Here is a 23,166-nt window from a genome sequence, read left to right as displayed (position 1 = left end):
CGAGCCTACCGAGGCCGCAGGGAAACCGAGTCCGTGTCCGACACCTCTCTTTGGACACTGCCACGCCTCGCCACATTTCGGACTCCATATCCCACAATGCAGAGCCCCCCAGAGGCGGGACAACCCGAGCTCGTACGGAACTTTGGAAGATGTAGTACAAATCTGTTCAGTCGTAAGCCTGTTTGGCGGAGACTTCGGGAAACCAAAAACTACAATTCCCGCTGGCAACGCGGCTCCAGGCCTTCAGTTCACCGCACTCCCCCATGGCCTCTGTTTATCCCCCCCGCCTCAGTTTTAATAGCTAGGGTCAAATCCACTGTAGTGATTGACTGAGGGGACCCTGCTCCCGGGTCCGAGGCCACCTTTGCTAATTAGCTTTCCTCCCAGCCTGCGGGCTCGGGGAGCGGGGGCGTGGCACAACCTTGGCCCCGCCCCCGCCGCTGGGATGCTGGGGCCTGGTCGCCATAGCGACGGGCTGTACACTACCACAGCTTTCCCGGCCGCAGGTGCAGGCTGCTTGGCTGCGAGAGGGTCATGGCCTCCCCGAAGTCGCGGTGCTCCAGCTTCGCGACCACGTCGAGGTAGGCGCTGGCCAGACTGAGGGTGGAGAGGACGGTTTGACAACTTCCAGAAAGAGAAATGCCTCTGTCAATTTGTCCGGGGCTTCAGGCCCCACAGGATCTGTGGTGCAGAAACGGAATGAGGACTGACTTAGCCCCTGAGGACATTTCGCGCTAGCAAAAGGCCGGCGCACTTTATCATTAGTTAAGAGCCAGCATGTATTAAGCATATACTATGTGCCAAATGCTTTATATATGGCACATTTAACCTCGCAACTCTATGAGGTAGTAATATCTTCATTTTACAAATGAGTAGAAGCCTGGAGAGAGCATGTGTTTTACACGTTTATAAGTGGTGGAACTGGAATTTGAACCCAGCTACGTGAGACTTCTGAACCTGAGCTCTTAGCCACAGGGTTAATAAACTGCCTCTTCACCCTTTGGTTTATGGTAAAAATGCTTGTCGAATTGCTGTCTATTCGGGGGTTGCAGCCTCTGGGCACTGCAAAATATGACAACAAGCTCTATTAGCCAGGAAAGCCACAACGTGTACATATTAAAACAAAAATTTGGGGCTCCTGAGTGGCTCAGGTGGTTGAGGGTCTGCCTTCGGCTCAGGTCATGATCTCCCGGTCCTGGGATCTGCTCCAGGTGGGGCTCCCCGCTCAGTGGGGAGTCGGCTTCTCTCTCTCCCTCTGCCCCTCCCCCGCTCGTGCTCTCTTTCTATCTCGCTGTCTCTAATAAAAATCTTTTTAAAAAATTTAAAAAAATTTAAAATTTGGCTAAATATCTTTCTAGCTTTGGGAACCCAGAGAAGTCTCTTAAGTGCTGGGCCTCTGCTTCTGTATCTCAAACATGGGGATGATACAACCCACTTCACAAACATTGTTGGGAAAATTTAGGCAGAATAAGTGAAGCTGTCATCACAGCCTTTGCATATACTAAGCATTCAGTAAGTGTTTAATGAATGTGGTTTCTCCCTTTTACTCATTACCAGTGCAAAAACCTGATCTCACCTAAACTCTAATCCTTCAGGGTTTGCTGCCCCAACAAAGAAAGCCTACAAAAGTCAGGAGGGGCGCCTAGGTGGCTCATTCAGTTGAGCGTCTGACTCTTGATTTCGGCTCAGGTCATGATCGTGGGGCTGTGGGATCCAGCCCCGCATCAGCTCTGTGCTGGGCATGGAGACTGCTTAAGATTCTCTCGCTGTCCCTCCTCTCCTCCCTCTCTTAAAAAAAAAAGGAAATTATTTGCCAATTTAATTATTTTATCCAGAGCTAAAATAAATCTACAGGAACCATGCAGCAGGCTTGAGAAAGAGTGTCGTTACCCAGCACAGGAATGATTTAGGGAACTGCAGTCATGTTTGAAAGGGATATGAAACAGATTCTGGAGAATAAATGCACATCTGTTTTAAGAAGGAAGCAAAATGGGGGCACTTGGTTGGCTCAGTTGTGACTCTGTGACTCTTGATCTCCAGGTTGTGAGTTTGGGCCCCACATTGGGTGTAGAGATTACTTATAAAATAAAATCTTTAGAGGGTCACATTGAGCTGTGAGGTGCTGCTGTGGTGTGTTTAGAATCAGCACCATGGCAGAAGACATCAAGACCAAAATCAAGAACTACCAGACTGCCCCTTTTGGCAGCCGCTTCCCCAACCATAACCAGACCAGGAACTGCTGGCAGAACTACCTGGACTTCCACTGCTGTGAGAAGGCAATGACTGCTAAAGGGGGTGATGTCTCCATGTGCGAATGGTACCGTCGTGTGTACAAGTCCCTCTGCCCCATATCCTGGGTATCAGCCTGGGACGACTGGCGGGCAGAAGACACATTTCCTGGGAAGATCTGAACTGGCTTCACCCACATCTCCTCTGTCCTCCCTCCTTCTCCCAGGGAGGTGAAGGGGGACCTGGGTGCATGGTGATCCCCACCCTGGGATTCTGAATCATGGCTTAACTAATAATAAATATTCATTGGAAAAGTGTAAGACTGCGTGTGTATAAAAGAGCCAGGTGATCGGGCAAGAAGCTGTGGTGGGAATTAATACCTTGACCAGTAAGAGGGGCTTCAAGGTGACTGTTTTTTTCTGTTTTGTTTAAGTTTTATGTTATTAAACTGACCACCTTCTCTATACCAGACAATAGAGTGAGTGATACAAAACAGCCTCAAGCCCCTGGATGTGCTAAAATTTATCTGTGTGCTCCCCTTTATTATCTATACAATTTCAAAAAACTTCTCTTATGTAATTTTTGAACCACATGAAAATAGTATAATAAAAATTCCTATATACCCAAAGAAGAGGAAGAGGAAGGAGGAGAAGGAGAAGAAGAAGAAGAAGAAGGTAATTGCTGAGGCTGAATTTGGTAGCAGTACAAAATATCATTGATTCCTGTCCATATTCTTCACCAGTATTTAGTAATGTACATTGGACATTGGGCCAAGCTGTTTGCCTTAGAGGCACAGTATGTGTGTCCTCCTCCAGCTCCCCTTAGAGCAAGGCCAGGATGATGAAGGATAGGCTAGACCTTGTACTATAAATGTGTGAGCAGATCCTCTACAAGGGACCTTCAAATTGTGTATTTCCCAGGGTGCCCGGGTGGCTCCATCAGTTGAGCATCTGCCTGTGGCTTGGGTCATGATCCCAGAGTCCCAGGATTGAGTCCCAGGATCGAGTCCCAGGATCGAACCGGCATCGGGGCTCCTTGCTCAGCGGGGAGCCTGCTTCTCCCTCTGCCCCTCACTCTGCTCATGCTCTCTCTCTCTCGTTCTTTCAAATAAATAAATAAAATCTTTTTAAAAATTGTGTATTTTTTTCCGTGAGGGAGGTTTCTGTTCCCCATTGGCTTTCTCCTTTCATCCTCACCTCCCTGCCACAGTAGCTTTGTAGATAGAACTCAGCAGCTTGATTTCACTCAATACCAGGACATATCCCCGTCAAACCCATTGCCTTACATCTGTTAGATGACTTGAGTTTTCTCCACCTTTAAAGTAGAAATATAGGGGGGGTTGCCCGGCTGGCTCCAGTCAGTAGGGCATGTGACTCTTGATCTTGGGGTTATAAGTTTGAGCCCCACATTGGGTGTAAAGATTACTTAAAAATAAAATCTTTAAAAAAATAAAATAGAGGGGCACCTGGAGGCGCCTGGGTGGCTCAATCGGTTAAGTGTCTGCCTTCAGCTCAGGTCATGATCCCGGGGTCCTGGAATTGAGTCCTCCATTGGGCTCCCTGCTCAGCTGGGAGCCTGCTTCTCCCTCTATCTGCCACTCCCCTGCTTGTGCTCTCTCTGTCTCTATCTTTCTCTGTCTCTCTCTCTCTGTCAAATAAATAAATAAAATCTTTTTAAAAATTTAAAAATACAGCGTAAAGTGTTAGAGGGGCACCTGGGTAACTCAGTTAAGCGACTGCCTTCAGCTCAGGTCATGGTCTCAGGATCGTGTGATGTCAGGCTCCCTGCTCAGCGGGGAGTCTGCTTCTCCCTCTGCCCCTCCCCCCACTCATGCTTGCTTGGGCACTCTCGCTCTCTCACTCTCTCTCAAATAAATAAAATCTTTTTTTTTTTTAAAAAGACTTGTCTCGGGCACCTGGGTGGCTCAGTTGGTTAGGCGACTGCCTTCGGCTCAGGTCATGATCCTGGAGTTCCGGGATCAAGTCCCGCATCGGGCTCCCTGCTCAGCGGGGAGTCTGTTTCTCCCTCTGACCCTCCCTCCTCTCATGTGCTCTCTCTCTCTCATTCTCTCTCTCAAATAAATAAATAAAATCTTTAAAAAAAAAAAAAGACTTGTCTCCATTTCCTTATGAGCAAACTAGGCTGAGAGAGGTTAAGTGACTTGCCCAGGGGTTCCTCTTGGAACTCCAGATGTCAGCCCCCACGCCCTTCAGCCAATAAGTGCAGGTTGGGGACTCACACCCCAGCTCATGGACCCCAGGCCCTGTGCTTCTTGTCCTATAGCACCTGCCTTTGGTATCACACCCCCAGAATGTGTCAGAGTCACAAACATGAAACTTATCTGAACATTGAATGAAAGTGTAAGCCCACAGAGTTTTCTGGGCTCATGGTGAGGCTTTCCTGTCACTGCAGGAATTGGTGAGATTCTCAGCATGAGAAGGTTTCCGGGGAATGTTGGAAAATGTTTTGGACCCAGGGCCAGGAGCTTGTTGGCAGCATCTCTGGGAATCTGTAGGCAGTACTGGGAAGACCCAGAGCCTAGATCTGCAGCAGAGAGAAGAGGCCATGTCTTGTAGATCTGGGAAGGGTGGGGGTGCTCTCCCCACTCAGGGCTCTGTCACCTACCACTGTCTTCCCCTTTTCTGTGCAGAACACACATGCGGACTTCAGGATGGACCATAGATGACTCCTTCCTCACAGAAACCAAGAACACCCAGAATCGCAAGCTTTCTCAGAAACGGAAGACACTGGTTAGTGCCAATGTCTTGTTGGAAACCCAAATTTCAGCTCTTGGACCCTATCTGCCTCCCTCTCTGCAACCCAAAAGCACCATGCATCTGAAACATGCCTCCTAGAGTGGCTTCTCCCCAGTTAAGGGAGTGTGGCTCACAGAAGCCAGGTCCATCAAGCTCTGAGGTAGGGGTGTGCACACTGGCTGGACCTCATCTGAAAAGCCCTTCCAGACCTCCCCTGGCAGAGAGAGAAGCAGCTGCTGTCCATGGACACCCTTCCCCTGCAACTCAGCATTCTGGAGTGGACCTCATTTTTTCATTCAGCCTAATGTATTCCAGACATTGTGCTAGGTGCTGGGATGCTCACACCAGATCTGCCAGGATCCTTCAGGGCTATGACTGTATCTTTTTTTCTGTATGGCCTTGGTTCCTGATAGTATACTTGAGTGGTGGGCATATGTTGAGAGCTCCATAATGCTGTGAGTATATATGTGAAGGCAGGAGTAAAGGGTTGTTCTCCCCTCGTGTTGCTGGCTCTGGGTTGGAAGTAGAGACGCTACTAGTCTCAGGAAATGTCCTTCCTCCAGTCCTGTTCTTTTAAGTTTTTATATAACAATGAATGCTGTCTCTATCTTGGGGCACCTGGCTGGCTCAGTCGGTAGAGCATGTGACTCTTGATCTCTGGGTGGTGAGTTCAACCCCCACATGGGGCGTAGAGCTTACTTTTTTAAAAAATGAATGCTGTCTCATTAAGTACTTTTAGGTTTTTGTTGATATGATCATAGGATTAGCAAACACAGCCGTTATGGGAATCAGATGAAAAAGCACATTTTATTTTTTTTGAAAAAACAGTTTAGCAGACTTCTAACTCCAGCTCACAGTGGAGCATTATGGACTGTGTGGTGGTTTTCTTTGTGTGTGTCCTGTATGGGTAATTTAGGGACACATGGGCCCCACACATTGTTAGGATGGAGACTCCCAAAATGGTGATCCCGACTCCAGAGAGGGAAAGGGGGTCAGCGTGGACTCTTCGTGGAGACCAAGCGCAGCCACGGCTCCAGAACGCCGGATGACTTGGGGTACATTCTCCCCACTCCACTCAGCTGCCACCCACTCCATGTAGCTGGGTTCCAGCTCTTTCGTGCAGCGGCAACACCGCCACTCTTCACCACTAGGGGGCATTGTTCTCTCCCACCGACCTGCAACCCTTCCCCACCCTCTACCCCTGCCCCGCCCTGTGGCCGCCCTTCCCGTTTCCACCTGCAGGGAGTAGCAGAGAGCATGGAGCGCCGGGGAACACCTCTTTCCACCCACCTCCTGGTGGAGCCCTGCTGGTAATGATAGCTAAGACCTGGAAGCCGCACCTGCCCAGGAATCAGTGTAGGGTGACCACATTTTCTCTCCACAGAAACGGCAGACAGAACGTAAGGACTGGCCTTTTGAAAGTCTGAAAAATGTATTAATTCACTAGGGTCAGGCGCTTGTTTGTCACATTCCCCGGTGTCTTTCAGGGTTACTTGGTACTTTTATAAAAATCACATCCCTCCCCCCCAAAAAATCACATCAATTTTGACCAATTTCAAAAACATTTTTTTTTCCGGCCTGATGTTTAACAGTTTGATTTCTCTCGTTTTTCCAATTTGTCTATTTATACTTTTATTTATTTTTTTTAAAGATTTTATTTACTTATTTGAGAGAGAGACAGATAGTGATAGAGATAGCGAGAGAGCGCAAGTGGGGAGAAGAGGGAGAGGCAGGCTCCTGCTAAGCAGGGAGCCCAACGTGGGGCTCGATCCCCGGACCCTGGGATCGTGACCTGAGCCGAAAGTAGATGCTTAACTGCCTGAGCCACCCAGGCACCCCATCTTTGTTTTTTGTTGTTGTTTTAATTTGAGAGACAGTGCACAAGTGGGGAGGGGAGCAGAGAGAGAGAGGGACAAGCAGACTCTGTGTTGAGCGCAGAGCCTGGGACAAGGCAAGGGGCTGGGGGCTGGAGGCTCAAACCCACCACCCTGAGATCATGACCTGAGCTGAAATCAAGAGTGGGGCACTTAACTGAGCCATCCAGGCGCCCCCATAGTTCTTCTCAAACAGAAAGAAAACTTAAGGCTTTCTTTCCTAAGAGCAAAAGTATTTTATTTTATTTTTTTATTTTTATTTTTTAAAGATTTTATTTATTTATTTGAGGGAGAGAATGAGAGATAGAGAGCACGAGACAGAAGAGGATCAGAGGGAGAAGCAGACTCCCCGCTGAACAGGGAGCCTGATGCAGGCCTCGATCCCGGGACTCCAGGATCATGACGTGAGCCGAAGGCAGTCGCTTAACCAACTGAGCCACCCAGGCACCCACAGCAAAAGTATTTTAACCAATTAAAATAAATATCCGGGCGGGCGCCTGTGTGGCTCAGTCGGTGAAGCGTCCGCCTTCAGCTCCGGTCATGTTCCCGGACTCCTGGGATCGAGCCCCGCATTGAGCGCCCTAAGCGGGAAGCCTGCTTCTCCCTCTCCCTCTGCCTGCCGCTCCTGCTTGTTGTGTTCTCCTTTCTTTGTCAAATAACTAAAATCTTAAAAAAAAATCTTTAATAAATAAATAAATACATACATTCCAGGGCACCTGGCAGTTTTAGTCAGTAGAGCATACGATTGGAGCCCCACATTGGGGGGTAGATATTACTTAAAAAATAATTAAAAGGGTGCCTGGGTGGCTCAGTCCATTAAGCACCTTACTCTTATCAGAGCTCAGGTCTTGATCTTAGGTCACGTGGAGCCTACTTAAAATTAAATAAATAATTTAAAAATTGTTTTAAATTAAAATGAATAAAATAAATACCTTGTGAGCGCTGCTCTGATCATGTCGCAAACATTTTGAACATGTAATTTTAACATTCTTTTTTTTTAAGGTTTATTTATTTTTAGTAATTTCTTTTTTTAAACTCTTTTTTTTTAAGATTTTATTTATTTATTCATGACAGACAGAGAGAGAGAGAGAGAGAAGCAGAGGGAGAAGCAGTCTCCCAAGGAGCAGGAGCCCGATGCAGGACTCAATCCCAGGACCCCGGGATCACGACCTGAGCCGAAGGCAGATGCTTAACCATCTGAGCCACCCAGGTGCCCTATTTTTAGTAATTTCTACACCCAACCTGGGACCCAAACTTACAACCCTGATATCAAGAGTCCCATGCTCCTCCAACTGAGCCAGCCAGATGCCCCCAACATTATTTCTATAACATGTTGTATTCTAAGAAGTTAATGGGTCAAGAAAAATAGAAATTTCTTGTTCAATTTCGAAATAGTTAAGGGCCATGGAGGGGGCTCTAATATTGAATTAAACATTGAACTCTAATTCAATTTTCTTTTCTTTTCTTTCTTTATTAAATATTTTATTTTTAAGTAATCTCTACACCCCAACGTGGTGCCGAGATTAGGAGTCGCAGGCTCTACCAATTGAGCCAGTCAGGCGCCCCCAATTTTCTTTTTTTTTTAAAGATTTTATTTATTTATTTGACAGAGAGAGACACAGCGAGAGAGGGAACACAAGCAGGGGGAGTGGGAGAGGGAGAAGCAAGCTTCCTGCCGAGCAGGGAGCCCGATGCGGGGCTCGATCCCAGGACCCTGGGATCATGACCTGAGCTGAAGGCAGATGCTTAACGACTGAGCCACCCAGGCGCCCCCCCAATTTTCTTTTAAATTGGATAGTAATCTACTTGCATTGTAGAAAATTTTGAAAAATGTTCAATTACAGAAAAATAAGCACCTAATGGCCTATCATAGAGGATAATAATTACTGATAACCTCTTAGATTATTTTTTCTGTCTTCTGGACATCCGTTTTGTTTTTTGGTTGTTTTAAGATTTTATTTATTTATTTAATTGACAGAGAGAGACACAGAGTGAGAAGAAACACAAGCAGGGGGAGTGAGAGAGGGAGAAGCAGGCTTCTAGCCAAGCAGGGACCTTGATGTGGTGTTCGATCCCAGGACCCTGGGATCATGACCTGAGCCGAAGGCAGTTGCTTAACCAACTGAGCCACCCATATGCTCCGGACATCTGTTTTTACCTACTTGTGCTTATTCCCTAATTTCAGGCTTTACTTAACCCTTAGAGATATATCATTAGCATATTTCTATGTTAAGCCTTTATGTAATCATTTCATGACTGCTTTTAATTTTAAATACTTAGGAGTTTTCTAATTTCTAGACATTTAGGAATTTTCTAATTTTTTCACAGTTATAAGGCGGTAAGGACTACCCCTTCTGCCTAAAGCTCCTGCTCCATCTCTGTCTCCCTCTACACTGACCACCTCAGGCCTCAGCCTCAGGCGGCCTGCTGTCCTTGGGCATTCACCTCTATTCATAGCTCTTTAAAGATTTTTTTTTAATTTTTTAATTTTTTTTTCTTGACAGAGAAAGACACAGCGAGAGAGGGAACACAAGCAGGGCGAGTGGGAGAGGGAGAAGAAGACCTCCCGCCGAGCAGGGAGCCCAATGCAGGGCTCGATCCCAGGACCCTGGGACCACGACCGAAGCCGAAGGCAGACGCCCAACAACTGGGCCACCCAGGTGCCCCTATTCATAGCTCTTTAAAACATGTGCTGTTTCCCTGAGGTTTTGGTGCTACCCAGGATGTCTTTGTGCCCCACCTCTAACCCTACGACACACACCCTCTCCCACACGACCTCAGCTCCTCTTATATACTCATTCAAGCTTTACTGAATGAACATCACAGACATCACCACCTCCTACAAGATGATTAGCTTCCCCTGGTCCCCTGGTCCCTTCTAGTCAGGGTTTGTCCCCTCCTGGTAATCTGCATTGGCTTTAGTCACTACCTGCTGACTTGTGATTATCAGTTCGCTTGTCATCCCACCTCCATCATACCCCTAGCTTCCCTCATGTCCCTAGAACCCAGCAGGGGTTCAAGAATGTACTATGGCCCCAGGAATATCTGATGAACAAATGGATGACTGAATGGATGAACTACAGAAGTGAGCTTCGCTGGGTCAGAAGCTCATTTTTTTCCCCTTAAGTTTTGAGTATTTCATGAAAAGGTTAAAAAACCAGCCCATGGGGCTCCTGGGTGGCTTAGTCATTAAGCATCTTCCTTCGGCTCAGGTCATGATCCCAGGGTCCTGGGATCAAGCCCTGCATTGGGCTCCCTGCTCAGCAGGGAACTTGCTTCTCCCTCTCCTCCCCACTTGTGCTCTCTCTCGCTATCTCTGTCACTTCTCCATCTCTCTCTCTCAAATAAATAAATAAAATCTTTAAAAAACTAAAACAGCCCATACATATTAACTGCTTCTACTCCCTACCCCTGCTCAAGGTTCAAAATGAGATCCCACTGCTTCAGGGCACTCCCACCTATCTTCCCCCAGCTCAGGGGTTACAGCTTAGTCTCCTCCTAGGGTCCACAGCTCCCCATGCTGCATCTCTGCAGTCCTATATGTGTGTCAGTCCAGGCATGAGGCTGGGCCTGCCCTCCTCTATCTCTCTCTGTCCCTGGACTGTGCTGTGGGGCAAGGGCTGGTACATATCAGGACTCACATCTGTTTTCATACATGCAATACTCACTGACACACAGAAGAGAAGAATAGCTCACCTTTACTGAATTCCAAGGAGGTGTCTGAGTCTGTGTAAACCAACTTCATGTTTTCTCACTGCACCCTCACATTAATACAGTGCAATGGGAACTAAAACCATCCCCATTTTACAAATGCAGAGACTGAAGTTCAGAGAAGTTAAGCCTGTGGTCACACAGCCAATAAGGGATATCTGGCTTTTTAACCTAAACTCTACCTCTAGGGCCCATAGTCTTAATTATGAACCATATTAAGAAATGCTAGGGAGGGGCACCTGGCTGGCTCAGTTGGTAGGGCATGCGACTCTTGATCTCAGGGCCATGAGTTCAAGCTCCATGTTGGGAGTGGAGCCTGCTTAAAAAAGAGAGAGAGAGAGATGTTGGGGAAAAAATCAAGAGTAGACGGAGGTGGGGTGCCTGGGTGGCTCAGTTGGTTAAGCGGTTAAGTGTCTGACTCTTGGTTTCAGCTCAGGTCATGATCTCAGGGTCTTGGGATTGAGCCCTGCATCTGGCTCCACACTTGGTGTGGCACCTGCTCAAGATTCTCTCTCCCTTTCCCTCCTCCTCTGACCCTCCCCTGTGTGTACGTACTCTTTCTCTTGCTCTCAAATAAATAAATAAATAAATAAATAAAATCTTAAAAAAAAAAAAGAGTAGGGGCTCCTAGGTGGCTCAGTTGGTCAGGCTTCCAACTCTTCATTTTAGCTCAGGTCATGATCTCGGGGTCATGGGATTGAGCCCCATGTGGGCTCTGCACTCAGCAGGGGTCTGCTTGAGATTCTCTCCATGTGCCCTCCCTATGCTTGCACATGCATGTGTGCTCTCTCCCCACCGCCACCTCAAATAAATCAATCTCAAAAAAAAAAAAAAAGTAGAAGGAAGAAGATGGAGAGGAGCATCAGGAAAGGGAGCAGTGTTACCATGGTAACCCCACCTGTCTCTTCCTGCAGTCCTGTCAGTTCTCCAGTGGTGACCAACTATCCCCATGGCCCACATACACCAGTGGTCAGACCATTCTGCATAATCGAAAGCCCTGTTCATATGATTATCGGAAACGAGCAGGGTAAGCTAGGGTGAGCCCCGTGGTGGATGGGCTGGTAACAGACCCAGCATTGGACCCAGAGACAGCACAGGGGTGTGTGCTGCCCCAGATTAATGATGCAAGAGCACTGTGGGGTGCCCATCACATCTCATCCCGCCATCCCCTGCAGTAGCTGGCTGAAGCAGCCCCTGGGCATTACTAAGCCGAGGTACCTGGAGCGGCTAGAGAACTACCTACGCAAGGAGCTCCTCCTGCTGGACCTGAGCACAGATTCTACCCAGGAGCTGAGGCTGCAGGTTAGAACCACAGAATAACTGTGGGGAGGGTGGGAGGACAGGTGGGAGGAAACCTTACTCACTAGGACTGAGCACTTCAGACTTCAGGAGAGACCAGCCTCTCTCAGCTCTTTGGGGTCCCCATTCCTGGTAGGGGAAACATGTTCTATGACAAAGTTAGTGAGCAGGCAAACCTCTCCTGAGGTTTGATTTTCCACACCTGAGTCAGGTAGTAGACTGGATGCTGTCTCCAGTCCCTTCAGCTCTGTGATCAGTGCCTTGCATGGGTTGTTGGACATCAGTCAATGGAGCCTGAATCCTGGCAGTTGGGCAAGAAGGGGTCATGCAGGGTTCACCAGCCTAGGGATGACAGACCCAAGCTTGAGGAACTCAGCCCAGATACATAGAAAAACCTAGATGCACATTAGATTCTAATACATATTAAGGAGGGAATCACCAAATTCGTGCTCAGACAGGGATGATGACAGGGAATCCCTCACTTCCGACTTAGTCACTGAAAGAAGCATTTGCTGAGCATCATCTGTTTGCCAGGACCTGAATGGGGCCTTGAATACAATCTCACAGGCTGAAGGTACTTCATCAAGGAAGCAGAACTTCAGAGAAGGCATATAGCTATGAAGTGGTGGGGCTGGGATATGAACTCAGGGCTGATTCCAGAGCCTATGCTAATTCCAGTACATAATGCTGCCTCCAAAAACTTCTGTGTCCAAATGGAACAGGAAATGACACTTCTATTTGGTCAGAATACAAGGCTAGAACATTTGATCTCCTCCTGCCTCCACAGGTCTATAAGATAGCAAGAGGTGAGAGGCCAACTGAGGCACAGTGCTTGGAGAAGGTTGGCTGCCTGGAGAGCCAGAGTGGGGTGGCCCTGACCCAGGTCATCTGCCAGGCTTCAGAGATAGTATCAGGAGAGACCTCCAGAAAATTGTTGAGAGGGACAGAGCTGCCCCTCAGCTTCCTGGCACTGAGAGACCCAGGTGGTGCCCTGGGACATTTATTTGAATATGGGTCACCTGGCAGCTTCTTGCCACAATACTTCTAAGCTTAAGAGAGTGGCAGCCATAGGCCAGGAGGTGACAGGTCCCCTTTTCTTGCCAGCCTTACAGAGAAATCTTTGAGTTCTTCATAGAGGACTTTAAAACGTACAAGCCATTGCTATCCTCCATCAAGAATGCGTATGAGGTGATGCTGGGTAAGACTGCAGCTTCTGTGCCTGGATCCAGTCTGGAAGGCATGGAGAGGATCCTACTCTGACCTTCTGGGGCTGCGCAGAAGTATTGGGGCAACTACTAACTGGGCCTTGAGGTCACTAGGCCTTGCTCAGCTTTTTTGCTTACACTGTCCTGTGTGATAGAGCACCTGACTACCTCCTGTCCTTGGGAAACATGGTAAAGTTGTGTCTGTAGGAAAGGAAGCAACTTTACTATTGAGAGTGAAGCCCAGGAGGGAGTGAGTACCTCCGGGAAATGATGAGCCTCCCCAACCAGGTACGGGAGGTGCTGGGCATGGTACAGCTGCAGGACTAAAGGCTATAGGGAGAAAGGGCATTGATGAAACCCCAGCCAGACTCTGTCTCTGGTTTAAAAGCAAATGTAGGAAGGCCTTAAACAGGGGTGATGCTTTGAACAAGGCAAGCATAGACACCTGGAGTTTGCAAAAGACATAGCCCCTCACTGTGACCTTAGGATCAGTGTCTCCTGACTCTTTGTTCTCTATGGTCCCAAAGGGACTCTCCCACCTGTCCCTGCTTAGCCCACCAGAGGGAGAAGATTCGGGCTCTGGAGCCCCTGAAGGCCAAGCTTGTCACTGTGAATGAGGACTGCAATGAGAGGATCCTGGCCATGCGGGCTGAGGAGAGATATGAAATCTCCATGCTGAAGAGAGAGAAGATGAATTTGCTAAAACTCATTGACAAAAAGAATGAGGAGAAAATCTCATTGCAGAGTGAGGTGAATGGGAGTAGTGTGGTGACCAACTCTCTGAATTCCTGCTCCCCCACCCTAGGGATGATCTGAGGTCTTGGTCACTAAGGTGTCTCCTTAACTCTCTACCCTTCTGCCTGGATTGATATATTGAGCCACCACCTTGTCTCCTCCCTCCACCTTTCCTGTTTCCAGGCCCTGATGGGCCACTCAGCACCCATCCCATCCCCTTTGATGGCTAGCTATGTACAGGCCCCGACCACACAGCAACCTTCCCAACAGGTATCCAAACTGAGAAAGAATTTGGCAGAAGAGTACCTGCGCTACCTCAGTGAGCGAGATGCCCGCAAGATCCTCACTGCAGACCTGAATGAGCTGCGGTACCAGAGGGAGGACATGTCATTAGCCCAGTCCCCAGGTAAGCCTGAGGTGGGTTTCTCTCCCCTGAGGAGGTGTTAGAGAGGAGTCTTGCCACTCATTCCCATTTGTTCAACTCTCTTAATATCTGTTTGTTCCATCCCCATTCACAAAGTGGGGATGTTCCTGCTGCTGCCTGGGTCTATTTATCTTTTGAGTTGGACTGAGAGTCATAGACTCATTGTTTAAGTAGGAAACAATTATTGTCTGCTGAGGCAGCCTAGACTCCCTCAGAGCAGGACAGGCCTGGTACCCCATGTCCTCGGCTTCTCTATTTAAGCCTGAAGTTCTAAGCTGTTAGTGCTGTGGGAAAGACCCAGGGGTTCCCAATCAGGGAGAGAAGGACCTAGGACCAGGCCCTGAGGAACACTCTAAACCTGCCCTGGGCTATAGGCCCTAGAGCCAGGGTGATGCAAGCTGGCGGGTACTCTGGCAGGCATCTGGGGGGAGGACCCTGTGAAGTTAACACTGGCTCTGAAGATGGCCCGGCAAGACCTGACCCGCACGCAGATGGAACTCAACACCATGAAGGCCAACTTTGGAGATGTGGTGCCCAGGAGGGACTTTGAAATGCAAGAGAAGACCAACAAAGAACTGCAGGAGCAGGTACAGGTACTGGTGGGTGGGCAGGGCAGGGCAGGGCCATGCAGGTAGGTAGCAAGGATCAATCATCTTGTCCACAGCTGGACAGCCTGAGAGGTGACTATGAAGAGGTCTGCAAGGAGCACGAGATACTGCTGCAGTTGCATATGACCACACTGAGGGAGCGGGACCAGTTTCATTCTGAGCTCCAGGAGATCCAGCGCACCTCTACACCACGGCCTGACTGGAGCAAGTGCGAAGGTAATGATGGCCACTGTGCTCCCAGGGACTGCTCAAGGATGTGGTTTGGACTCCAGCTCCCTCTCTGCACCTGCAGATGTGGTGGCTGGGGGCCCAGATCGCTGGCAAATGCTGGCTGAGGGCAAGAACAGTGACCAGCTGGTGGATGTGCTCCTGGAGGAGATTGGCGAGGGGCTGCTCCGGGAGAAAGACTTCTTTCCTGCTCTGGTAGGGGTCCCTGGGCTCGGAAGGCTTGGGGCCAGAGTCAGAACAGCCAGACCTTGCTAAGACTTGAGGTTCTGGGGAAACCATCTGGGGCTCTGCCTGGGCCCCGAGATGAACTGACACTCTCCCTTCCAGGGCTATGGGGAAGACATCCCTCCCTTGCTTCGATTTGATGGCCTTGTGGAGAACAAGAAACCATCCAAGAAGGATGTGGTAAACCTCCTCAAGGATGCCTGGAAGCTACGTCTTGTTGAGGAGCAGGTCAGATCTCATGGGCCATTTTGGCTTGGTGTGGCCTCCAGAGTCTTCCAGGAGGTTCCATTGGGGTGTTAGGGAGAAGGGCCAACCCACCATGGGGTAGGCTTACCAAACATTCATTTCCCACCCTGCAGAAAGAGAAATTCCCAGATTTCTTCTTCAGTTTCCTGGAGCATCGCTTTGGACCTGGTGAAGCCATGGCCTGGGCTTACACCATTTTTGAAAATATTAAGCTCTTCCGGTCTAATGAGGTCATGAGTCAGTTCTATGCAGTCTTGATGGGAAAGGTGAGGTTGGGCCTGGCCCTCCCTTTGTCCCCGGCATAGGCCAGCTCTATCCCTACCACTCCAGGAAGCAGCAAGTTAGTCAATGCTTCCTTCCCTGTAGAGGAGTGAGAGTGTATACATCAAGCAGAAGGAGACAGTGGCACAGCTGCTGAAGGAGATGACAAATGCTGACAGTCAGAATGAGGGGCTGATAACCATGGAGAACTTAAGGTGAGAGGCTGGTCCAGCCACCCCAAACTCCTGTCCAACATTTCATCTGGCCAGGCTCCCAGATGTGCAGGGGAAAGTGGAGCCTGGCAGGAAGGCCTCACAGCCTCAGCACTTGTCCTTTTTGAGCACTAGTGGGGCTGGCAAAGGGGTATAGGAAGATGGGTGAGCAGGCCTCAGCCAGGTCTGTTGGTCCTTGTGTCTCCCACAGCACTGTCCTCAAGAGCACCTTCCCCTTCAAGAAGGAAGAGAAAATTCAGGAGTTGATGGAGGCAGGAGGCTGGCATCCCAACAGCAGCAATGCAGACTTGATCAACTACCCCTCGTTATTTATAGAGGTACCCACCTCTGTACGTGTATGTGGTGGGTGGGGGTTGTCCAGGAACTTGCCCAGCTCTGCCCTAGCCTCTGCTGGACCCCAACCAACATGTTCTCACCCTGCCTTGTGGCCCCTCCCAGGATGAAGAGGGCCAGAGTATGCCCTTTGTACAAAAGCTGTGGGAACAGTATGTGGATGAAAAGGATGAGTATTTACAGGAACTAAAACAGGAGCTGGGCCTGGAACTGTGAGTACCTCCTGAGGCCCTTAGGCCCACTTAGCCATAGGCAAGTCCCTATGCCACAGGGTGGCATCTCAAGGCCTTGGATCTCCCTGTGTACTGAGCTTGCCACTGGGCACTATATACTGCTCAAGCTCAGCAGAGGGCACCTTGGCATCTGGGGTGCAGAAAGGAGTCAAGGCCTATCTCTCTTTCTTTGTGCGGTAGCCGTGATGAGGTAACCCTACCCAAGGTACGTGAAGCCCTGATGAACATCGATCCCGGCCTGGACAAGCAGACCCTAAATGGCTACTTGAGCAGGGCCTTCCAGGTCCCCAGGACAGAATTGCCTGAGGAGGGTGAAGAGAAGGAAGATGGCATTGTGGTACAGCTCAAGATTGCCCTGGAACGGCTTCAGATGACTGACATCAGGCGCATGGGGTCTCGAGAGCAGGAGCCTGCAAGCTAGGGCCACTGTGGGCAGCCTTAGTGCTCCAGTGCTGCTAACCTCTGACTTTTAATATAAAATTATTTGTCTGAACCTATTCTCCAGGTTATGCTGGGGAATTGAGGGGAGGGAGGGAGGGGAATTGGTCCTGGCCTGGCTGGCCACAGGATATACACCAAAACACAGCACATTCTGTTTGTGACACTTTATTGATGCTGGGGAGGTGGGGAAGAGACCTGGAAGAATATGTGTGGCTGTCCCCAAGGTGGGGACTGGGCAGGTGTTGAGGCCTGGCCACTACTGGGCAGGGAAGACAGAGTTGCCACTGAATGCACAAGGGATGAGCAGCTGCCGGTACTCCAGGGGCAGGTGCCGCTCCACAAGCACATGCAGTGAGACTTGGTCGTTGACCAGGCCCTGCCTGTAGCAGAGGAGGATAGAGATAGAATCAGGGCCAACACTCCCACACCCAGCACCTCCCTGCTTCTGCCCACTTACCTTCGCATCAGCAGTTCCAGGTCCTCTGGCCTCACAGTCTTGCGGCCGGCATGAGCAGCAAATACCTCCAGGTCGTCACAAAGATGCTGGAAATACTTGTCCAGGCTGCCAAAAGGGTTGGGGTAGAACAGACTGAACAGAACAGTCTATTGATGATCTGAGGGCTCCTCTCCCCACCCAGAGTGTCCAGGACTCACCACTTCTCCACCATCTCAAGAGCTGCCTTCTCCATGGGCATCTTGGCATAGAAGCTAAAGAGTTTCACATAGTGGCTCAATCCAGTCTTGTGGGGATCTTGACGGGGCCTGGGGCCAGGGGTTCGGGCCCTGGGGCCAGGGGTTCGGGCCCTGGGAGGAAGCCTGGTTGATAGAGGCTCCAGAGGCTCTGAAGATAAGCTAGGAGCAGGAGTGGATAGTTAGCTAAAATGCTGCCCAAAGAGGCTCCTAATCAAAAACAAGTCTTATTGGCTCCTGCGAAGACTAGGGCCCATGTGCTCCTTGGCTAATGTGGACCAATAGCTCTAACTGTCTGCTGGGAGGCAGTGCGGACAGGGGCCACACAGAGGCCTGGTCTTTTCCTGAGGCCCTGACCCAAAGTCCCAGTCTAGACTCATTACACAAGCTAGTACTTGCTCAGGCCCTAGACCCTCAGGTCCTAGACCCTCAGTCTGTTGCTGCCTATCTGATTCTGCTAATCGTCTTCCAGGAAGCCTTCTCTGACTACATACTGACTTAGGCACTTCCCCCTACCCAGGTTCCTCTAAGAACCTGGATGTATGCACCAAGATGACACATGTGCTCAGTGAGCCCCACCCAGCCCACCTCAGGGTGCTCTCTTGAGTGATCATCTGCATACCAACAGGAAGGGGGATAACCCTTTGGTGCTCAATGCCAAGCTCAGAAGCCTGCCCCCTTCCCAAGAGGCCCATGCAGAACAAGGTCATGGGATCTTACACTGCAGTGCTAGGTGGTGGGGCTGGCTCAAGAAACTGAGGTTGCCTGGCCTGAAGAAACTCAGTGGTGCTGGAGGCCAACTCTGGACTTGCTGTAGAGAAAGGGCAGGATTAGAGGGGGCTCAGGCTTGATTATCTCACCCAACTGTCAAGGCCCACAGCTTCCTTTTCCTGTTCCTCAAGGGCCCCATTTAGCTCTGGCCAGTCAAGCAATGGGCCCCTCAGAGTCTCCCTGACCCACCACTTGTGCCCAGAAACACAACCTAGGGGTACAACTCCTCAGATTAGAGACTGAACACAGCTGTCACCCACTCACTCCCTCATCCCTGCATTGGGCCCCTTACCTGTCCTACCAGAGATGTCCTCACCTCCTGAAGATCCTTCCGGCTCCTTGGCCTCAGCAGCTTCTGTCATTTCTCTATGTCCCTTAGACTTTTCCATCCTGACAGATCCTTGTGTTCCTGTTGTGGCCATCACTTTGCTCACACTCAAACTTTCCTCCATCCTTTCCTCTGCCTCCTCACCAACTCCATCCTGTAAGGGCTCTACTCCATCTTCTCCAGAAACAGCACTGCTGTTGTTTGGGAAGCTCACAGCAAGGGCATCAACCTTCTTTGCCTTTCCTGCCAGAAGTTGGGTTGGTTTTCCAGGATCTGAATCAAGGGAGAGAATACAGGTTAGAGAAGCAGTAGGCCAAGGCTGCAGCTCTGAGAAGGATAAAGGTAGAGTAGTAAACCCAGTCTAGGTCACTGAGGAGAAATGTCCAGAGGCAGACCCAGGGTACTTGTTTGGAGTATTCTGGTCCAAAACCGACTCTGCTCTGACATGTAAGAGGAATCAACAACCAAGGGACTCTGCAGGGCACACACATAGGCCTGAGGAGGGAAAAGCACAAATGCCAATTTTCATCCAAGGCTTAGCTCTGGGCCATAGGCCCCACATACTCACTGTGGTTCTGCAGCCTAGGCCCACTGCTCTGTATCCTGTGACTGACAGCCCTCTCAGCATCTTCAGCCTCAGTGTGAGAGAGACAGGGTAGGGAGTGGTACACACTGGGGGAACGACCAATCAAGGGCTGGGAGAAGGGCTGAGTATCCTCCAACACGGTATCCGTTGGCAGGGTGGCAACGGGGGTTCTGAGGCTGTCGCCTGGAAATGAAAGGCCAGTTGACACTGTTTTCCAGACCTACCTGCTGCTACCCACTCACCAGACGCCATGGGTCTGCCCCAAGTGGCCTTCAGAAAAAACTACCTAGTACTCTAAGCCTTATCCTCCTTCCATAGGTCTCTTTGCTTACCTTCCCACTTCTTAGCCTGGCATTCACACTCTCCACAGCTTGTCCCACCAAAACTGCTCACCTATGCCTCCACACTTCTCACTCTGCTAAGAACCCTCCTCTTACTCTGGTGAACTTGACTTGTTTTCTGAAATCAGGCTGTTTTCTGAAATCAGTTCTGACTGGCCAGCTATCCTGAAACCTGACCCTTATCTATCTCCCAAGAAGATCCAGCCACCACACCATACCTTTCCTACCCTCAGCCCTGTAGCTTCTCAAGAATATGGGATCCTAGAAGATACTGGGACCGAGACTGGCACCAGCACTTTGGAGAAAGAAAGCAGAAACTCCTCATAGACCTACTAGCAAGCTTGCTCACTGTCCTTGACTTGACAGAGAGAGGAGTAATCCTGGACTCAGCAGCACCTCCTACAGGGGAGGGAGACGGAAATCTCAACCTTACCTGGAGAAGCCAAGGCCAAAGAAGTATCTCGCAGATCCTGCAAAAATGCACCCACATCTACAGCTCGGCGGGTAGGAGGTCTGCGAGCCAAACCAGGCCTCTGCACTGATTGGGGCTGGAGAGGTGTGGCAAAGGTCAAATTGAGGGAGCTGGTGGGAGGGAGGAGGCACAAAGGAAAGTCAGGTATCTGAGGCCCAATTTTCAGGAGAATTCCCCCATCCGCCCTGGGGCTCTCATCTCTTAGTACACAGCCATGATGCTATGAAGCTAAAACTGGCAGGGACCAGTAGGCCAGATTCCATCACAATCAATACCTCCCTCTCCAAGCCTTTCCACCAACCCCAGGATAGGCAACAGCACCTGGTGAGGGAGGAGGCACTGCCATTCCCACGAGGCTCTGCAAGAGAATTCAAAAATAAACTATGGTAAGTTACCAGGCTCATGAGAGCCCACTCTCAGGCCTCCTCAGCCTCTCTAGAGGGCAAGAGAGTGTGGCCAAAGGTGTTGTCCAGGGTCTTACCTTGGGAGAGAGGCAGTCCCTGGTCCATTCCTTGCTGAAACACTGACAATCTTTGCCTCTGCTTCCTCCTGCCAGGAGCCAGAAGACCTAGAGCCAGGGTTGTGGGGGGCTCAAGCTCAGGAAGTTGCAGCTCCAGGCTACAAGGATGGAACTTATCTCAGACAGGCCAGGAAGCCCAATACTGGCTTCTGGGGCCCTCAAGAGACTCCCTGATCAGAGCTGCCCAATATCCCAGTGAAGGGAAGAATTCACTGTGCACCTGCCCCGACTGCTTTCCCGTCTAGAGGACTGGACCACTTGCGGTGTCGGCACTGGCTTCACCACAGACTCTGGCATCATGACGGAAGATTCTGGGGCTGCAGAGACAGCAAGGAGAGGGTAGGGATGGCAGGGCAGTCTGCCCTGAATGAGGGATACCAAGGAACTGGTGTCTAACCCTGATCAGCAAGTTAGGTTCACTCACCAGTTAGAAGGATGTTCTTCAGCAGAGTCCGGGGTGTCTGTTCCTCCAGGTTCCCACTGGTATGAACATGGGCCAATCTGCCAATAGACTGGGTAAAAGCACCAAGCAATCCTTCTGTTCCTTTGCCTTGAGATTCCCTCAAGGTGGGCTCCAGAGCAGAGCTAGACCTCAGAGCCCCCTGAAGGCAGCCAGAGCCTGTAGTGGTCAGTGGGCTGGGCACTTACCCTGGCTCTATGGGAACGCCGCCTCACATTCATCTTTGTTGGGCTGCTCAGCCTCCTGGAGGAAGGTGTTTCAAGTAAGGCTTTCTGGGCACTGCGTAAAGACCAACAGCTCTAAGAATTAAGTAGGGAGAGGGAACTAGAGAATGCAGAGATGTGCTTTCATCAGGGATCTTGGCTTGAAGCCCTTTTCCCTCAAGGCCAGGGATCCAGCCCCTCCCACAGCCTGTTTCTAGCTCTATATCAACAGCTCTGTGGATGAAGGGGAACCTAAGGGATAGGGGAAGAAAGGGAGACCATAATGATCCAGCCAGAGGGAGGGGCTGAGGAAGGCTTTACAGAACTGACTCTGTTAGAAGTAGAGGCCACACAGACAAAAGGAGCAATTAGAAGAATATTCACTCCTGACATTAACATAACAAAAAAGGATATTTAAATATTTTGAAACCTTTTTAGTACTTGTCAGGGTTTCACAGCAACTTCTACATTGGTCACTCCAGCCCTGGTCTCCGTTCCAGTCCCTCTAAGATTCCCAAAGCACAGCTCCCACCTCATCACTTATAGGTCTAAAACCTACAATGAATAGCTTCCCAGGGCCTATAAGAGAACGGCACTGCACCAGTCTGGCAGATGCCAACTCCCACACCCTCTGCACCAGGAGGAGCTCACCATAGCCCTCATCCACTGACACTGCCCCCAGGTCAGGCCAAATTCCCTGCTCCCTAGCAAAGCATCTTTCTAGTTCTGCCCGTCCTGCCTCCCGAATTCTGCCCAGACTGTGCTCTCTAACTCCTTTCCCATCTTCCAGCTGGGCGTTACAGGGAAAGGGGACTGAATGTGCAGGGAAAAGTGCGGACCACAGAGGAGGCAGTTCAGGGCAGATGCCTGGACACTCTTTGGGCTGGTGTGGGGGGAAGGTGTGGCCCAGAGAACAGTAGAGAAGGCCAGATTCTGAGCGCCTAGAGGCAGAAACCAAAGACGCGAGCAGAGTTGAGCTTTGTAGTCCTGAGACGTGGCAGCCTGGAGTCCCGGGGGTGGGGGCACAAACAGCTCACCCGAACCCAGTAAAGGGTGGACCCAGTTCTCAGAACCCGGGGCCCTGCGGCTCTCCGAGACTCAGTTTCCCTCTCCAAACAGGGTCAGCGCTGGATCCCGCCGAAGCCTGACCCCCCTAATTCCGATGGTTGTTCACACGCTCGGGCAGCGCCCTCCCATACCTAACTCTAGCACTTCGGCGTCGCCGCGGGGTGCGCGTATCCGCAGTATCCAGCACGCGCCGCAACAGCGTGCGAGTCGTAGGCTCGCTATCACGGTTGTAACTCTCCGCCATCGCCTCAGCCATCCCCTTCTAACCGCTGAGGTAGCTGAAGCCGCCGCCTTCCCGCCGCAGCATTTAAGCCAACTCTCGCGAGGCTGCCGCACAGCCTCACGGGAGTTGCAGTTCTAACCCTACCGCCCAGAGGCGCGTGGTGTGTGTAGTGGTGGTTCGTTGTAAGCTCCGGATTTGGAGGCACTTTTACCTGGGAGTGCACCTGGACAAATGTGTGCAACCAGTCGAAGCCTTGGTTTCTGTAAGTTGAGGATGATACCCACCTAATAAGGGGCTTGTACTGATTCAATGAAATATATATATTTTTAAAGTTTATTTAAGTAATCTCTACACCCAAGGTGGGACTGGAACTCAACACCCCGAGATCAAGAGTCCTCTGCACTACAGACTGAGCCAGCCGGGCGCCCCTCAATGAGATAATATTTAACTCAGCATCTGACAT

General features: G+C 50.3%; 3 protein-coding genes across 9 annotated transcripts; 2 read left to right on the top strand and 1 right to left on the bottom strand.

The window, feature by feature from the left end:
• Positions 1-452: 452 nt before the first annotated feature.
• On the top strand, positions 453-17,078 carry TSNAXIP1 (translin associated factor X interacting protein 1). 4 transcript variants are annotated; one of them, XM_027619086.2, is made up of 16 exons: positions 453-581; positions 4,880-4,979; positions 11,485-11,597; positions 11,749-11,872; positions 12,974-13,067; positions 13,628-13,824; positions 14,080-14,215; positions 14,651-14,820; positions 14,898-15,057; positions 15,134-15,264; positions 15,397-15,522; positions 15,654-15,806; positions 15,907-16,016; positions 16,225-16,363; positions 16,473-16,579; positions 16,781-17,078. In XM_027619086.2, the coding sequence occupies exons 1-16, from the start codon at positions 535-537 to the stop codon at positions 17,019-17,021; spliced, it is 2,148 nt and encodes a 715-aa protein (XP_027474887.2). In that variant the 5' UTR covers positions 453-534; the 3' UTR covers positions 17,022-17,078. The 4 variants fall into 4 exon arrangements, with proteins under 4 accessions (XP_027474887.2, XP_027474888.2, XP_027474886.2 ...); XM_027619087.2 differs by having other exon boundaries at positions 11,746-11,872; positions 16,225-16,351; XM_027619085.2 differs by having other exon boundaries at positions 11,746-11,872.
• On the top strand, positions 544-2,526 carry LOC113936123 (cytochrome c oxidase subunit 6B1-like). The gene is made up of 2 exons (XM_027619089.1): positions 544-581; positions 2,141-2,526. The coding sequence occupies exon 2, from the start codon at positions 2,151-2,153 to the stop codon at positions 2,409-2,411; it is 261 nt and encodes an 86-aa protein (XP_027474890.1). The 5' UTR covers positions 544-581; positions 2,141-2,150; the 3' UTR covers positions 2,412-2,526.
• A 112-nt stretch (positions 17,079-17,190) lies between the features above and the next one.
• Positions 17,191-22,786, bottom strand: CENPT (centromere protein T). Of its 4 annotated transcripts, none has more exons than XM_027619179.2 (13): positions 22,612-22,786; positions 21,398-21,488; positions 21,174-21,261; positions 20,970-21,066; positions 20,711-20,847; positions 20,551-20,587; positions 20,191-20,339; positions 19,399-19,599; positions 18,819-19,103; positions 18,452-18,542; positions 17,696-17,893; positions 17,499-17,630; positions 17,191-17,421 (listed from the first exon to the last, which is right to left on the bottom strand). In XM_027619179.2, the coding sequence occupies exons 1-13, from the start codon at positions 22,734-22,736 to the stop codon at positions 17,298-17,300; spliced, it is 1,755 nt and encodes a 584-aa protein (XP_027474980.1). In that variant the 5' UTR covers positions 22,737-22,786; the 3' UTR covers positions 17,191-17,297. The 4 variants fall into 4 exon arrangements, with proteins under 4 accessions (XP_027474980.1, XP_027474981.1, XP_027474982.1 ...); XM_027619180.2 differs by having other exon boundaries at positions 17,499-17,603; XM_027619181.2 differs by having other exon boundaries at positions 21,398-21,452.
• Positions 22,787-23,166: the final 380 nt, after the last annotated feature.

This window comes from Zalophus californianus, chromosome 17 (genome assembly GCF_009762305.2).
Source record: "Zalophus californianus isolate mZalCal1 chromosome 17, mZalCal1.pri.v2, whole genome shotgun sequence".
Lineage (NCBI taxonomy): Eukaryota > Metazoa > Chordata > Mammalia > Carnivora > Otariidae > Zalophus > Zalophus californianus.
Note: the sequence above shows the minus strand (reverse complement) of the source record. Positions and strands in the feature narration are given on the sequence as shown.

Bases quoted from the DNA above. Each gene is read 5' to 3' on its own strand.
- TSNAXIP1 (XM_027619085.2), top strand. From the start codon at position 535: ATGGCCTCCCCGAAGTCGCGGTGCTCCAGCTTCGCGACCACGTCGAG. The intron at 15,523-15,653 runs GTCAGATCTCAT...CCCACCCTGCAG, and splicing joins TACGTCTTGTTGAGGAGCAG to AAAGAGAAATTCCCAGATTT. The intron at 15,807-15,906 runs GTGAGGTTGGGC...CCTTCCCTGTAG, and splicing joins ATGCAGTCTTGATGGGAAAG to AGGAGTGAGAGTGTATACAT.
- CENPT (XM_027619179.2), bottom strand. From the start codon at position 22,736: ATGGCTGAGGCGATGGCGGAGAGTTACAACCGTGATAGCGAGCCTACG. The intron at 21,262-21,397 runs GTAAGTGCCCAG...GCTTTTACCCAG, and splicing joins GGCGTTCCCATAGAGCCAGG to TCTATTGGCAGATTGGCCCA. The intron at 18,543-18,818 runs GTGAGGACATCT...CTTTCTCTACAG, and splicing joins GCCGGAAGGATCTTCAGGAG to CAAGTCCAGAGTTGGCCTCC.
- LOC113936123 (XM_027619089.1), top strand. From the start codon at position 2,151: ATGGCAGAAGACATCAAGACCAAAATCAAGAACTACCAGACTGCCCCT.